The 17,685-nt window shown below is 38.2% G+C and overlaps 1 protein-coding gene across 5 annotated transcripts in view; it reads right to left on the bottom strand.

Annotated features, from left to right (window-relative positions):
* Positions 1–713: 713 nt before the first annotated feature.
* LOC124179660 (glutathione S-transferase 1-like) overlaps positions 714–17,685 on the bottom strand; it is a 97,278-nt gene continuing 80,306 nt past the window's right edge. For all 5 annotated transcript variants that reach the window (XM_046564585.1, XM_046564663.1, XM_046564420.1 and 2 more), the window contains 5 exons: positions 15,355–15,520; positions 15,215–15,273; positions 12,820–12,961; positions 4,226–4,393; positions 714–1,131 (listed from right to left, as the gene is read on the bottom strand). In XM_046564585.1, the coding sequence (XP_046420541.1) occupies positions 988–1,131; positions 4,226–4,393; positions 12,820–12,961; positions 15,215–15,273; positions 15,355–15,498 (657 nt within the window). In that variant the 5' untranslated portion in view covers positions 15,499–15,520 and the 3' untranslated portion in view covers positions 714–987. The remainder of the gene's footprint in view (positions 1,132–4,225; positions 4,394–12,819; positions 12,962–15,214; positions 15,274–15,354; positions 15,521–17,685) is intronic.

Below are 17,685 nucleotides of genomic sequence, written 5' to 3'. Positions count from 1 at the left end.
AGTACGATCACGGCCGTAAAAGCAGCAACACCGTCGAAGCCAAGAATACGAGCGAAAGAGAGAGAGAGAGAGAGAGAGAAAGAAAGAGAGTGAGGCACAAATACACACACACCGATACAACCCCGCTACACGCACGCCGACGACTCCAGGAGAGAGAACCGGAGAGGCCCAACTACACTCCACCACACCTCGATACACACACACACACGCTGACGACACCAGGTTAGCCTGCATTCTACAGCCGATCTGCTCCTCCCCTCGCAATACCAACCCTGTCGACCTCACCCTCCCCGTCCCACGACATCCCCCGTCCCCTGGCAATATCAACCCTCCCTACCTCACATTCCCCGGCACCTCACACTCCTCCCCCCCCCGCGCGCGTATCTGTAAGTTAGTATTAAGGAACGCTAAGGGCTGAGGCGTGATCAGCCACCGCTCGAGTCTACAACCCCTTTGTATCTAGCATTTTACGTCAACTCCCGGTGCAAAAATACACTCACTAAGTTTTACCGATTACATCCGCCCCGTCTCTAATTGTCTTCCCCACCCATATTATTCGTGCGGACTCAAAACCCGTCACAAATTGGCTCTGCCGAGCGTCGGGGGGCTTCGGTGATGTTCGGGTCTTTCCCGACGGGACAGGGCTCACCCGTTCGGCTCTTCCCCGCGGGTTTGGGGTTTGTTGTGACTTGCACTCTAGGTGCAACGTCACAATATTATTTGGATTTTATTCTCATAATGCACATTATTCAATACATCGTGGGCAGTTATTTTTACGGTTCTCAAGATGACGAAGACATTTTTTCAGGTGGTTACATCTGTACTGCATTTGGAGGAATAATGCAGAGTTCAAATATCATTTTGCCAAATGGATACATAGGTATGTGTGGAACAAAAATGAATGTTTCATTGTGTGATCGTAGGTAATTTGACAGTACCTCTTTTATACGTCAGTTAGAATTTTACAATTGTAATCATCCCGTGAATCTAAGCTTTGGAGAAAAATTTTCCGAATAAATTATGAAAAATTTTAACTCCTGCTGTATTTGCCTTTGCGTAGCCAGGAATTTTGTCCTCGCATCGTTTTACCCAAGCAGCCAATTTAGGGTATTGGTCCAAGGGTACGAAAACCTGAAATAAATAAATAAATGAGATACGTTTATTAAATGTATCCGCTAATTTTACATGCTATTTCGATTACAGTAAAAAAAATATGAGCAGCATTTTCTATATGCGCGAGATCGTTGAATATTTTCAATCGGTTGTTTTCTGCTCTTTCACGTGAAAATACCCATTATGTTTCTTAATTCTTCCGTTCACTACGAAATCTTCTGTTTGGCATACAAAACATTTCCCTGACAGTTTGTCTATGAATGAAATCCGGAACAAGTAATAGAATCTGGAGTACTAGATCCGTAGAAAAAGTTATAAATAATTCTCTGACCCATACACGAGGCACACTTACAAAACGGCAACTTTTGCATGTTGAGTGAACTTTACATTAGTTTTAATATTAGTTAAGAAATTAAAGCACGGAAAATTTCTATTCGGAAACCTACATTTTTGGAATGAGATCGCTACGAAATGGCTCATGGTTTCGGCAGATATTTCCGTTTAATAAATTAACGTGTGAAAAAATATAGAATAAGTCCTGCAAAATAATTGTAAATAAAAATATTGAACTGTTTTCTACAAAATTACAATGTGTATACTAGACTGCCTTTAAAGAAAACTTTATTATTTTTTTCTCTCCCACTTCATGAAATCATACTTTTTGATATAATATTGAATCTCGTGAAAGAAAATCAGCGTTCGATTTTTTTAAGCGGTGCCGCTTCGAGATTTTATACTCCCATTTAATTAATACGTAAGAAATCCAATTTTGACGGTTGAAGGGAGATAATAATTGTTCTATTCAACGGACGGAACTCTGTATGGTAGCATTTGGCAACTTGTATGTTTTCTTCGAATCAGCGCGTCGTTGAAAATTTTGAACCGCACAGTGATATTTCTCTCACATTCGCATGTCAGTTAATTCGCATTCACAGACTCTTAAGAATTTCAATGAAAAACGATTGTTTAAACAAAAGAAAGTATTCAAAGAATAAATGCCATTTTTAAAGGATCAAATCCTGATGCATGGATATTTTGAATGTAAAAATAATATTTGTCAAAACAAAATATTTTTTTTACACGAAAAAGTTTCTATAAAATTTGTGGATATTTTTATTTTCTCGATAATTTTACGCAATGTAAGTGACAGCTTTGCTGCTTCTCAAAACAAACTTTCTTCGATAGTTGTTGGAAAAATAGCGTGTATTAGACGTGAAAATTCGACCGGGAGCTAGTGACAGATTTTCGGACGTGATTTTACTCAGTATGCCTTTCAGAGGGCATTATGACGCGAAAGAGTCATTCTGGGTTCTTCATATGGAAAAGTGAGTTTTAATTTTTACGCAAATTATGCGTTTTGGTACGATTTTAGTCAGTCTGCCATGTGTTTTAAAATGAAGTTGAAAATAAAAAATTCTCAGAAGACCATTGGCATACCATTAGGGTGGGCTCAAATGGCTGTTGTGGTCACGTGAACTTGTATTTGAATGAACGATTTTCCCGCGTTTTGGAACAAGCTGCCGTCAATAAGTACAGGAGTTCTTGTTATTTAATTTTATTCCATAATTTTAGACGATTTTTAAATGTAAATAGTACTTGGATATACGCAAACGGTATGCCACCTTTTTTTTACCAGTTTTATAACAAGAACTCGTTTACTTTTGAAAACATGTGCTTTAAGTATTTTTAGGTCAAGTAATTCGATTATCACCATGAAAAGTTATTTGTTTTCACGCATTGATACATATTTGAGCCCTCGAAGTTGACGAATTTTTGATCTTTTTCTCAAATGGCATCATAGAACAAGCTATCATTTCCTTTTTTCAGGAAGACTTTTTCTTTTGAAAAATATTGAACAATACTATTTTTGAGTCTAAATCTCGCATGAAGAAAATATCCTTACTCGTGAGGTAATAATAATATGGTAGCAGTTAGATTTGATTGCTCTTAATATGATTTATTATACAGTATAATTATAGTTTATATTCGAAAAATGACTCGGTAGATGTTCAGATAAATTATTTTAAATTCATACAAACTAGACCTAAGGATTAATAGGTAAGAAGATGCGAATGCGCCTGAAGCTTTAATATAGTACGTTTATAAAGCCAAAAAGTAAGTCAGTCAGTCAGTCAAGTAAGTCCGTAAACGAAAGTCTACATCCGTCTGAATCATCTTCATTTACATAAATCCATTGTCTGTTGTATGAAAATATCGAAACTCAAACATTACTTAATATTTATATATCAGCCGAGTAAAAAAAGGTACCTAAATTAAACCAAAACATGTAAGCTGAAATTATGCACACCCACGTAGAAATGATCGCCATGCAACATGCCTATAATCTATGTTATCGTGAATGTTGCAGGCGCCTTTTTTGTTCTTATTTCTAAATAAAGCAACCAAATACTTAAATAAGTGTTACTTATTTCTTAACTCTCAATACGTAAAAGGAAGTCGCAACAGTAATTCTTGAAATTGCTTATTTCGATTTAAGAATAGTAGTATTCTATGTTTTTCGAAAAAAAAATTCATCCTGAAAAAGTATACTCGCCTGAAAAACCTAGGCAACCGGGAAATGTTAGGGAATTTGAAAAGGGTCATGGAAATATTAAAATTGTCGCGAATCATGTTCGCGTAAAAAATATTAGTTTTTCACGTTCAAAATTCGCGTAAAAAATCTGAGGATTTGAATCGATTTAGAGGTGGCAAAGTATCTGAACCAATGAGGACATCTATTAACTAGGACGTGTCAAATATTACAGGAAAATTGAAATTTGGGTTCCTGAAAACTTACAAATGTTATAGGATATATTTTGCAAAAGTTAGTAGCCACCCTGCGATAAAAATCGATAACGTCGTTGCCGATTGTGGGCTGTAGCGCAGAAAGGATTTTCATTTGTAAGTTATTATCGTCAAATGTTAATGTAGATCTGAAGATGATGGTTGGAAAAGCGATCCTTTCTACCTTCTGACGGCCACGAAAAGCGCACACTTTCTCATTAGCGTCTAATTTATTTTTGCCAGTACGGGGTGATGTATATTGAAAGACAGTGTGGTGCACCGATAAATGATAGAAAATAATTATTCTTTAAAAAATTCTTCTGCTTACCATCAAGGACGTCACTGATGCGATGATGCTGGTATCAGCCAAAGTTAATGTATTACCAGCCATCCAGTCAGAGTTTCCCAGAAATATTTCTAAGAATTCGAAGTTTTGCTTAATGAAGTCAATCCGATCTTGCGGTATTTCGGTGACACCCTTGTACAAAATCGGGGCCTAGAAATAAGAAATAATTAGAGGAAAAATACGTGTTTTATAACGATTATGAAAGAGTAAAGATAAAAAATGCTTTCACAGTTTGAAATTGATCACTTAACGTGATACATAGTTGTGATAGGAAGAAATGATACCAGCAATCTAATTGTTTATGAAAAGTCCCTAAAATAATCTTTTTAGCGACAGTACACAAAAAGGAGCATCGAAGTATGTAAACGTGCACTTTCACCTCTTAGTACTGTGACGTGGCATCTTTGATGGATGTTACACAGGGCTACTCAAACTCTAGGTGGAACGCAGCAGTAAGGATTTCGCGGTAGTAATCGCTGGTGATTTTGAAAGAGAGCGCCAGGACGAGGGTCACGCATCCGCAACTCTGAGAGGGGACCCTTTACTAGCGAGTAAGGTATTTCATGATTTTTGTTTAGTTTTGTTTGTTTCGAGTATATGCGACACCAGACATGGAATCGGCGACAAATTCGATCGCGTTTTAAGACGACGGTAACGGAGGCTTTCGACGAGGAAACAATGAGAGCGATGTTACACCGCGAGCGCAGGGGCTGACGCGAGGCTACGAAGAGAACGCCAACGACGTACAGCCTCGCGAAGCCATCATCACACCACTGCCGAACGATGGCGCAAGCGTCGAACACAACAGCCAATCAGCGCTCCGCGACAGTGGAAATCGACGTTAGCGATAAGCTAGACTTTACGAATTTCGTAATCCAAGAACCAATAAGATCTGGGGAATCTTTCGCGACTGATAGCGCTTATGTTCGAATTTTGACTCAGCGTAGCGAAGCTATTCACTTGAGTCCTGGCGTTAGCTTGGAGCATTGTGTTATTCTGGAATATTTCAAGTTTGAGGACCGTTGGTCTCTATCGTTTGTCTTTTTTTTCGGAAAATCTGTGACTCCTCAACGAGGAGTAAGAAACAAACCGAACCGTACACATCTAATGTTACCCACACAATCGAAGACACACGCGCGCACACACACACACACACACACACACCAACTATAATGATCTGGTACTTATCTAAAGAAATTAAAAATCTGTTTCGTAACTTAAATGTATTAAAATATTGTCGAAGATAAAAAAGGTCTATACATTGCGAACTACAGCATCAAGTCGTGAAACAAAGACTGTATGATCTGATACTTATTTATTTAACGAAATTAAAAAATCTGTTTCGTGGAGCGAGATATCCCCTGATTCGTCGTAATTTAAATGTATTAAAATATTATCGAAGACAAAAAAGACCTATACATTGCGAACTACAGCATCAAGTCGTGAAACAAAGACTATATGATCTGGTACTCATTTATTTAACGAAATTAAAAAATCTGTCTCGTGGAGCCATATATTCCCTGATTCGTCGTAACTTAAATGTGTTAAAATAATAATAACTAACACAAAAAAGGTCTGCACACCGTGAACTACAGCATCAAGTCGTGAAACTATGACTAGATGCGCACAGTTTGAATTAGTATCTGACATTTTGTTCAATTTCTACCACGATGGTGAACCGAAATCCATCAAATCAATGACTTCAACTTTTTTCACTCAGAATTTTCCAAACTTTTTACGTCAACTGTTGAAGCTGCAGCGACACGCGTTCCGTAGTGAAATTTTTTTTTTTCAAAAAAACCCTGTTTATCCCACTGCTGTGACATTATTCGTATATTACTGTATGATACACTACTACTATTAAACTGTCTGTCGTTGGTTGATCATTAAAAGAGATTTGAAACAAAGAAAAGACATATTTAATGTACTTTCTAAAAAAATTTAAGAAACCTAGAATCGTGAAAATTTGCAAATTGTATATTTACATGCTCTCATGGACGCGAGTTACGTAAGACATCGTCTGGGTAATGGACCACCACAGTCCGCCGTTGGGTTCATCTTCAGAATTGCTCTTTATCGGTATAGCCCACGCATACTTTGAAAAGATATCAATGACTGTGAGCATGTACTTGTAGCCTTTGTTTTGTCCAGCGTATGACGTCATATCAACAAGATCCGTCCGCCAGGTCTCGTCGATGCCGCGCACGTCGAAGCGGGTAGTTCCGGCGTGCAGACCTTTTTTGTCTTCGTTCTTCCATTAAAAATCTGCCTCGTGGAGCCATATATCTCCAGATTTGTCGTAAGTCAAGTGTATTAAAATATAATCAAAGACGAAAAAGGTCTGCACGCCGTGAACTGCAGCATCCAGTCGTGAAACTATGACTATGAGATCGTCCAGTTGTTCCTCCTGGAGCCGTGTCTCGATCTGACGGTGTATATATACGCGACGTATGTTCGGTAGATCCGGTTCCGGAAACATCACATCCTGTGGTGCCGGCTCCGGACTTGGTGGCAAGTTGAATACATTGGGAACCATGATCTGAGGAAGAAAAAAAGGGTATATTCAGAAAATTTGAAGATGTTTCAGTAGTCAAAAAATGTTAAGCTGAGAAACAAATTCGAAAGCTATTAAGCTGAGTTTGGAGATTTATGAGTGGTTGAATATGTTTTTAAAATCACTTGAAGTTTCCTCAATACTTTGAAATATATAGCTAATTTTTTTCGAACAAAAGAAGTGAATGAGTGTAATAAATTGAAAAAATTTACGTTAGGTAGCAATTTGTATAAGGACTTACCGTTTCTTTTCTGACAAAGTATATAGTCGAAGACGCAAGACACTTTACACCACTTGAGTTTGACTGCCAATGAGCTGGTCCAGGACTTGCAGTCTTATATAACGAACCCTTGTGTTTATGTTTTGCAAACGTAAAAAATGTGATATCGTAGGGTGGTCCCATGTTCACCGAATGTCGTTATCTCGATTCATGTAATTGTTCTGGTGCGTACCGCTCCACGCATCCGAACAGTCTCGCTCTCAAAAAATACATAGATTTGAATACCGATTTGCGCAAAAAAACTCAGAACGAATTCGAGAAAAATTTTTACAAACTGATGAACAGCGCAGTTTTTGGCAAATCAGTATTCAAATCTATGTATTTTTTGAGCCACGGGGTTTGTCTGAATTTGAGAACTCTGTGTATTTTGAGTAATTTTAAGCCTAATTGTAAGCATTGTTTCAAAACGCGGTAGTGAACAACATAGTTTTGCTTGGTAAGTAATTTGACTGTCAATTTAGGTTCCAATGCTTTAGTCAGAAAATGCGAATCGTAACCTGACAGATTATGCAGTATCGGAAAAGTATGTGAGTTCTGATCTGAAAGTGAGTCAAACATCTGTCATATAACCAAGTACGACCGTTACGGAAAATTCTGTTAAGAAGCCGTATATTTTGACTTCAGACTTTTATCCATTTTTGAATTTCTACTGTTAATAACGATGATTTGTCCAACGAGCGAGACTGTTCGGATGCGTGGAGCGGTACGCACCAGAACAATTACATGAATCGAGATAACGACATTCGGTGAACATGGGACCACCCTACGATATCACATTTTTTACGTTTGCAAAACATAAACACAAGGGTTCGTTATATAAGACTGCAAGTCCTGGACCAGCTCATTGGCAGTCAAACTCAAGTGGTGTAAAGTGTCTTGCGTCTTCGACTATATACTTTGTCAGAAAAGAAACGGTAAGTCCTTATACAAATTGCTACCTAACGTAAATTTTTTCAATTTATTACACTCATTCACTTCTTTTGTTCGAAAAAAATTAGCTATATATTTCAAAGTATTGAGGAAACTTCAAGTGATTTTAAAAACATATTCAACCACTCATAAATCTCCAAACTCAGCTTAATAGCTTTCGAATTTGTTTCTCAGCTTAACATTTTTTGACTACTGAAACATCTTCAAATTTTCTGAATATACCCTTTTTTTCTTCCTCAGATCATGGTTCCCAATGTATTCAACTTGCCACCAAGTCCGGAGCCGGCACCACAGGATGTGATGTTTCCGGAACCGGATCTACCGAACATACGTCGCGTATATATACACCGTCAGATCGAGACACGGCTCCAGGAGGAACAACTGGACGATCTCATAGTCATAGTTTCACGACTGGATGCTGCAGTTCACGGCGTGCAGACCTTTTTCGTCTTTGATTATATTTTAATACACTTGACTTACGACAAATCTGGAGATATATGGCTCCACGAGGCAGATTTTTAATGGAAGAACGAAGACAAAAAAGGTCTGCACGCCGGAACTACCCGCTTCGACGTGCGCGGCATCGACGAGACCTGGCGGACGGATCTTGTTGATATGACGTCATACGCTGGACAAAACAAAGGCTACAAGTACATGCTCACAGTCATTGATATCTTTTCAAAGTATGCGTGGGCTATACCGATAAAGAGCAATTCTGAAGATGAACCCAACGGCGGACTGTGGTGGTCCATTACCCAGACGATGTCTTACGTAACTCGCGTCCATGAGAGCATGTAAATATACAATTTGCAAATTTTCACGATTCTAGGTTTCTTAAATTTTTTTAGAAAGTACATTAAATATGTCTTTTCTTTGTTTCAAATCTTTTTTAATGATCAACCAACGACAGACAGTTTAATAGTAGTAGTGTATCATACAGTAATATACGAATAATGTCACAGCAGTGGGATAAACAGGGTTTTTTTGAAAAAAAAAAATTTCACTACGGAACGCGTGTCGCTGCAGCTTCAACAGTTGACGTAAAAAGTTTGGAAAATTCTGAGTGAAAAAAGTTGAAGTCATTGATTTGATGGATTTCGGTTCACCATCGTGGTAGAAATTGAACAAAATGTCAGATACTAATTCAAACTGTGCGCATCTAGTCATAGTTTCACGACTTGATGCTGTAGTTCACGGTGTGCAGACCTTTTTTGTGTTAGTTATTATTATTTTAACACATTTAAGTTACGACGAATCAGGGAATATATGGCTCCACGAGACAGATTTTTTAATTTCGTTAAATAAATGAGTACCAGATCATATAGTCTTTGTTTCACGACTTGATGCTGTAGTTCGCAATGTATAGGTCTTTTTTGTCTTCGATAATATTTTAATACATTTAAATTACGACGAATCAGGGGATATCTCGCTCCACGAAACAGATTTTTTAATTTCGTTAAATAAATAAGTATCAGATCATACAGTCTTTGTTTCACGACTTGATGCTGTAGTTCGCAATGTATAGACCTTTTTTATCTTCGACAATATTTTAATACATTTAAGTTACGAAACAGATTTTTAATTTCTTTAGATAAGTACCAGATCATTATAGTTGGTGTGTGTGTGTGTGTGTGTGTGTGCGCGCGCGTGTGTCTTCGATTGTGTGGGTAACATTAGATGTGTACGGTTCGGTTTGTTTCTTACTCCTCGTTGATCTAACGACACTCGATCAAATCGGCTTCGCCTTCATCGTCATCCGGTTCAATGTCCGATAATACTGCAATTACTTCGTTTTGCCATTTTTGAAAAGTCAGGATCAACGTTTTGTCCTGAAAATATATCCTGTGTAGTCTGTGCGGTTGCACACGAGCTCTCCGGACAGACTCAACGAGCCACCGAAGATCTTGTAGCGAGAACTCTGACGTCGCGTTGCTAAATCCGATAATTACTTCTTCGTTATTACGTGTCATGATGATTTTAAGGTTTTCGCCTCACAAGAATAGCAGTCTGACTGATGTACAAGTTTCACGTGCTAATCTATTTTATACGAACGGTGGACCTGGTCAGATGTTACAGATTTACGTTTGTGTATGCGCGCGCACCTTTTGGCATTCCCAGAGCGATAGTAACCCAACACCGCAGATCCTTGGCTCTGAATGTACCGCGCCCATCGGTCGACCTTGCACGCTGGTCTTGACTGAACCCGTTCAAAATTCATGGTTGAGTTCACACGGCACTTACAAGCCAAAAAATGTCACGTGGTTGATATCAAACCGACATCCGAATAAGTGAAACACAATTCTCGGAACTATTAATTTTGGAATGTCACGTGGTTGATAACGTGGGAAGAAATGTGAGGTGGTTGACGTTACACATCAGCAGTCCTATCGTGGAAGAAGAATGCGGAACGGTAAAAAAGTTCTCGCCCCCCCCGCTGCGCCCTCTACCGTCGGCAGGCGAGCACTACAGACTCTGACCTTCGGTACGGCAGACTGTGACGTCATCGCGGAAAAGGGTTTGCGTCTGGGGTGCGCGGAGCGGAAAAGGGTTTGAGTCTGAGCTGCGCGGAGCGGCTTGGTGGGCTGCGGGGAGCGGCTCGGTCGGTAAGTGTCGGTAACCGGAATCTGCGTGTAGAACTCTCATAGCCATACTACTAATTCAGTTATGCGACTGCAATATCAATTTAGTTATACGACTATTGAAATATTGGATTTTTCTAGAGTACTAGGCGAGTTTCGGATGCGTCGCGATTAGTCGCCTCAAGTTAATGTTATTAAATTGACAATTATTTTTGATTTCTAATATTAAGTAGTTTGCGATTAGCGGCTTTGTTCAGTAAAGGATGATCGCGACTAGCGCGTTCGATAATCTCTTGTTTTTGGGTTTTGGCTATTTTCTTTATTACTGAGGGTGGGATTAGTAGGTTTAAGATTTCGTTGATATTTGGTTATTCTTTATTGTGTTTATTTTTATTTCTTTTATTTTCGATATCGCAAAGAGCAAATTGAGTATTTTTTTTTCTTTGGCATCGCTTTAATTGCATAACATATTGTTTTATTTTCTTTTTGTTGAATTGCGTAGCGTATCGAGCGTCCGTTCTTTCTCTGCACTAATTGAAAATTACCCCTCCCCTGTCCGTGAAACTGAGCTATCTGCTGCCGAAAGATGCGTCCGAGGATTGTCGCTGCGGATGATTGAGCAGCGTGTTGACCACGCCAGACACCCAATAAAATTCGCGATATCTTTTATAACAACAATTTTTCCACCTTTGATCGCGGGTCGAAAAATTATTGTGCAGATGGTTAGTTTTCGGTCATTTCTCCGGATGGGCGAGTCACAGCAAAAATCCGCGTTACAGTACTTAGGGGTGTTTTTTTTTTGTACTCCGCGATAACCGAAAACGTGTAAACCACACGTTTTTAACATAAAGTAACGTGTGTACCATGGGGACAAAGTCTTTCGCTTTGCGTATATCTATGCAATATTCGGCTCCTGCACGCGCTCGCCTACGCAATATTGCAAACTTACGCTCGGCGTAAAAAGACTTACTTTGTCTCCTCGGTGCACAATCTACTATTACGCAACTTCCTGAATATGTTCTCTGTAGGTTCAATACTTTTTCTTTACAACTAACTAGTTTAAATCAAAATCGCAATATTTAATTACGTTTTTCATAAATAAAGAATAAAAATATAACCTGTAATAGGCCCATAATGACTTTGGCTTCACATTCATAAAAATATAATACTTCGGTGCATGTAACGGGACTCAAGGGGTGTTTCGTGAAAGCGATTGAAGTCTCAGTACATTCAAAATCATTTTGTGATCTCCAAAATTAATTAGTAATATCGGAAAGTACACTGAAATCAGTCCTACAGAAATGAAATTCTGCATTAGTAATCATCTAAGCAATCGTCGATAGTCATGTCAGATTTTGACGCCGGATGGACTTATATTTTTGTTTTATATTTTTTGCCAATAACTGGCTCGCTCAAATATTTATGCATAAATAGATCAGTGACAGTTTCTCTTTTGATTATATAGAAGTTCTATAAACAAAAAGTTAAGAATACTTGTGATTCCTTACATAATTTATGGTCTTCAGAGGGGACTCCGGTGAAATTTTTGTAATATCGAATTTTTCGTTTTTGAACTGACTAAAAAAATGTTATCAAACATTCCTTCCTAAAATTGAAATTATGGTAGTATGCGTCCTGAACAAAAATATCAATCTTCTGTGATGAAAGTGTATGCGCAAGGAAGTTTTGGCAGCAGTGCGCTGGAAATTTTGATACCATAACGTTATTCACATATGTAGTTACAATGGCGCGAATATGTCTAGTTCTCATTAGAAAATCGTGTCATTTTAGGAATAAACCTTTCTGTAGTAACGTGTCACACGTATTTATTGGAATGGGTATTTATGGGTGGTCAGCCAACTCTCCTAGTAGAGTGTTTCTCCAGAACTTCCTATTGCATTAAATCGGTAGGTAATCATTTGAATAGCTTTTAATTTTTGTTTATGGTTTTAAGACTTTCTTTTACTTTGAATTTGATTCCCAACCAGAGTAACTCTCTTGTGACCCTCAGATTCTTTAAATTTTTGTTTTTCTCGTTAGGTAAAATTTTTGTCAGAAAAAATATTGATCATGATTTACCTTAGATATCAAGGTCAATGTCAGTTTTGTACGGCTATGTATGGAAGTTATCTTTATCAAACTCGAAATCAAAATTGATAATTATTCGGCAAAGTAGCAACACATTTTTTTCATTCACTCTGTACTTTAAACGAATATTTGTTTTAATACGTACAGCAATTTCCCTTATAGCAGGAAAAAGAATTGAATTGTCGAAATGAAGGCGTTGATTGATCACTGCACGCTTCTGGAGATCCTTCGGATACATTGAATCATCCTTTGCATATTTATCGAACAGATACGTGACGATTGCGTGGCTGTCAACATCAAAATCATAGTTAAAACAAATGTAATATAAATTTTTCTAAATCATAGTGACTAAAAATAATATAATCCATTTATTCTCAGGGGTCAAACCAAGAGATGGGGGTGGCTGCCTTACCCGTGCGGTATAGAATGACCTCCAATGCCGATAGTCATATTGAAATTTCAAGAATTGACGTTATCTGGCAATTTATGTATTGATGTGGGCCATTTGAACGTTATAAGCACTTATGCAACGCACATATTTTTATTGTGTATCTGCTTTATTATATAGATTTTATTCCAAAAGAGGGAATCCCTAGATATCTCGAATTGGAAAGATTTCACAAAATATTGCTGAGGACAAAATATTTAGGACTTTAGACGAGGAATGAGATGCATCCGATATTGGATTTGGAATCGTTTACTGACGCAATAAAACGAGAATTAATGTTTTTCAAATGAAATTCGCTTTCTCAAAGCAGATTTAGATTCAGAATTTTTCACTTTCGGATGTACGTCTTCCATTCGGATTCAGGCTCCCTCGGGGCTCAGTAAGGTAACAGTCGATCTTTCAATCTGTCAGCTTTCTTTTTTTGGATAAAAAATTATGAACATCTGGATGTGCCTTTACATTATTATTAATCAAGAGACATAAGATATGCGGCCTATTAATATAAAACGGGTAGTTTTTGTTAAAAGAAATGACTTGGGATTCGTAGACCCAAATCGAATCCTGAGCCCAAAATGAAAAACAGATGTTCAAATACAAAAAATTATTTCCAATTTGATGTTATTGTAGGTGTGTGTGGGGCGAGGGAGTAACATTCAGAAAACATCAATTTGGGCCTGACAAGGCCAGCAAGTGAGGTCGCACTCAATATCTTCCATTTTAATTTCTTATCCAAAATCCATATCATTTAGTCTTCAGTAATTTATCGTGAAACGTTTCCCATTCGAGATATTTTAGATTCCAGTCCTTCCTCGTGCACTGTTTACATAGGTGTATCTATGCAGTTATTAGTAAGTGATTAAAAATAGTGATGACTAATTAACCATGAGTGGGCTTATAGGTTGCCTATAAAAATCGTCTACTTTTCAATTGTCCTTTCTAAATGAGCTTTCTGGCCCTGCCTCTGTTTATTTTAACATGGCAATTCCACTAGTTTGCAGGTAAACATGTGAGCAGAGGAGAACAGGACTAAATGGACCTTTGTCTTGAAATTGAAATATGGAGTGAATGGACACTTTCAGAGTGATGAGCAATTCATTGTTAATTCAGTGTATGGAAAAAATTATTTAACTTATAAGCAATTTGAGCTGATATCAGTAATTTTTACACTCAACACACTGATAATTAATTACTTGATTATTTGTACCCGCACAGCGAATCAAAGATTCAGTTAGTTTGATTATTAGTATTATTTTTTTTCTGTATATGTAGAATAAAATGCTAAAGTAATTTAGAAACCTTACAAGGATGGTATCCCAGGTTGATCTCTTCAACTTGATTTCGTTTGTAATATGTTATGGTTGACTAAAAACAAAGCGACACGTATTTCTTATTATCTGCCATTAAACGCTTTAAGGGGGTGAAAATGACCCCAAAAGATGGGCACCCAATGAGGTGATTTCGTGATGCCTTTGATAGATTTAAATGAAACCAACGCTGAAATGTTTATATTCATTAATAAAACATTTCAGCGTTACTCTGTTTCAAATACATCAAGCGCATCAAGAAATCACCCCTTTGGATAATCATCTTTGGGGGTCGTTTTCATCTCTTTATTATGTTTAATGGTAGTCAAAAAAAAATACGTGTTGCTTAATATTTAGTCTACTACAAAATATAACAAAAAACAAAAAAATTTAATCGGAGAGATCGACCTGGGATATGTTTCTTGCTAGTGTAATATGTAATATTTAATCGATGCTGATAGATTTTTTTTTGGGGTGCATTTTGAAGTTTGTTTTTTTTTTTGCTGAATTTCTTCCAAATGAAAGTTATAGAGTGTGTTTTTGAAAGATTAGCAAACAGAAAATTACCTCTTAACTGTACTTTTTCTCGATTTTTCTTATCGTTAGAGTGGTCATTTAGCTTCATTCTTTTCTAGACAGTTGAGCAAATCTCTGAAGCTTACGAGCAAAAGTACAATTCACTGATCACAGTAGTGTGTGACAAATGCGAATAAATATTGTTCGCGAGGATATTGCAGTACATATGAAAGTACTGTGAAAAGACGAAAGTATCATGAAAGTTCATTCACCTGTCCCAAATGTGAAAACCATCATCGTCCAAAGTTGGCAGGGTATGCTGCGGATTCATCTGATCGAACAAATGTTGACAATGATAAATAATAACATCTGTCAAACCTTGGGAATTATATTCTCACCACAGTTACATTACCTTGAGAAACTCTTCCTTGCGATGCTCACCATCCATAAGATGTATTTCTTGAACATTGAGTTTGATCCCTGCAGCTGCTACTGCTAACAAAACTCCACGGCACGGTGGACTGGCATCAGTGGAGTACAAAATTGGAGGTGTCATCTTTGTCTCCTGGATCGTAAGGCTTGCGGAAAAAAGGGAAATTTAACCATGATGATCATTATTATTATTGTTGGGTTTATTATTACTATATTATTTTGGTTATTATTATTAATTTTTATCGCTTGATGGTTGCGGTAGTCCTTGCAATAAGCACTGGTAAGGCAAGATCCAGCCACTGGATGGCCAATTCAGCTGAATTTGAGATTGGTAAACGTAGATTGAGTTTATGTGCCTCGTGAAATTCACAACGCGATAAATACTTTGTCTTTACATTACGTGGTCAAAAGTTTTTGAGAAACCTCAAAATGCAATTTCATTTCATCAGGCTCGCGTCAATTATCAAGGGAGATCGAAGCTATGTTATATAAGTATTCGATTTCCAATTCTAACGTTCTTCAATTGTTGATACATGGATTAAAAGAAAATGGATTACGTATTTTAATTTTTCCTCTTTTAATGAAACCTAAGGCAAATTTTATTATTAGCATCATAAGTCTGTAAGACGTGTTGGGTAGACACAGGCAAAGCGTATATTGACTTGCTCCTGAGCAAGGTTGATGCATTATGCTCCTGGTATAGATGGATATTCCAGTAATCGGAAATTCTTAAGCTGTGCTCTAGTAGTTTTGCGTTTAAGTCTAGTAGACGAACAACTTACCAAAACATGTCAGAAAACACCAATATCACACCTACCCTAACAGGAGCCGAAAGGCCTGCGAGTGGATACTCGAGAGGACGAGGTCGTGGCAGTAGCCGTGGGGGCGTACGCCCAGCCGGCAACAATACTCCACAGCCGCAAAGTTCTCAAGACCCACCAAAGCAGAGACCGCAAAGACCGAATCCTAAAAGGGACTTCAAGTCCAAAGATTCGGTCCCGGACCTAGGGCCGAAATCCAAATCTACAGTAGCGTCCGTCGAAAAGAACGACCCCTTGATCAACGATCTGTTGACAATTGAGGGCGTGACGGGTTTTGTAGAGGTAGCGCGAGAGCGCACATTTCAACTGGATTTCAGTGGATACATGCAGCTAGTACGCACGTCCTATGACGCGCAGATGGCATTTGATCGATCAATGCGAAAGTATGTGTCGTTCAGTGCGTATCAGTACTACTGCACTATTGCCTTATGGAAACGACTACTTGATATAAGCAGTTCGAGAGGGATACTAACCCTCGAACACTTACAAATAAATCAGGTATTAGCATTCGACTTCCCGCTACCCACCGACATACAAATGTATCTCCAAGGAGTGGGAGACATAAGGGACGCGTCAGGTCGTGAGTTTCACCTAGAAATACAGGGATTACTTACCGACCACAGGATTAATGGAATATCCGGAAGCTATGGCATCTTAAATCATCAGAATCATATTCTGTATGAAACTTTACCAGCACCAATTATCTCGGTGCTCAAGATGCAAGCGGACCTTAATCCTCAAGCCAATCTCGACTGGGATCTACCCGTGGGGCTCAGACCCTTGAATCCTGGTGCACAGCTCCCAACTGAAAATCTTCTCGGTTGGAGACGAAAAGAGAGGCTGTCTGAAGACCAACGCACTACCCTCGAAGAAGGAGGAGTAACTGCAGAAGCAGTGTTCCCCCGAAATATAGCGAATATCCCTATTCTACCTGATCTGCTCAAGTCAATAGCTGATCGTTTAGAAACATCAAAATGCAAGGCGATAGCTATATTCCCAACTTCGACCTCGGGCTCTTTAGCCCAAGTCTCGTTCATGTCGAGATCTCCCGATGATGTGGAAATTGAACCTTTCCGCAATGTATCATCATCATCACAGCTGTGTTGCTCTGTGGAATAGCTGTGAAACATTAGTTGGGAGAGCTTGGTTGCCATTATATAATTAGGCGTTTTACCCGTGACTTTCGATACCTTTTACCGCCTCAACATCTCCGTAAAGCTGCTCAAAAAAATCACGGATAAAAAAAAGGTGAGTACTGGCATGTTGCGTGATTTAAGAGCTTTTAAATACCAACGATTGTAATCTTTGATTTTCAACCCTTCGTGAAAAATAAAAAAAGAAACACCCTTAGAATCCATCACAGCGAATCCTTTTTTACAGAAAATGTTCAGCGAGTTAAAAGCATAAGGATATGCATAATTTGATTTTTGAGATACTTCCGTCCGACAACCCCCTGTTCCAATTTGTTTTCGATCATTAGAGAAGTACCC

Source organism: Neodiprion fabricii, chromosome 1 (genome assembly GCF_021155785.1).
Source record: "Neodiprion fabricii isolate iyNeoFabr1 chromosome 1, iyNeoFabr1.1, whole genome shotgun sequence".
NCBI classification, from domain to species: Eukaryota; Metazoa; Arthropoda; class Insecta; order Hymenoptera; family Diprionidae; genus Neodiprion; species Neodiprion fabricii.
Note: the sequence above shows the minus strand (reverse complement) of the source record. Positions and strands in the feature narration are given on the sequence as shown.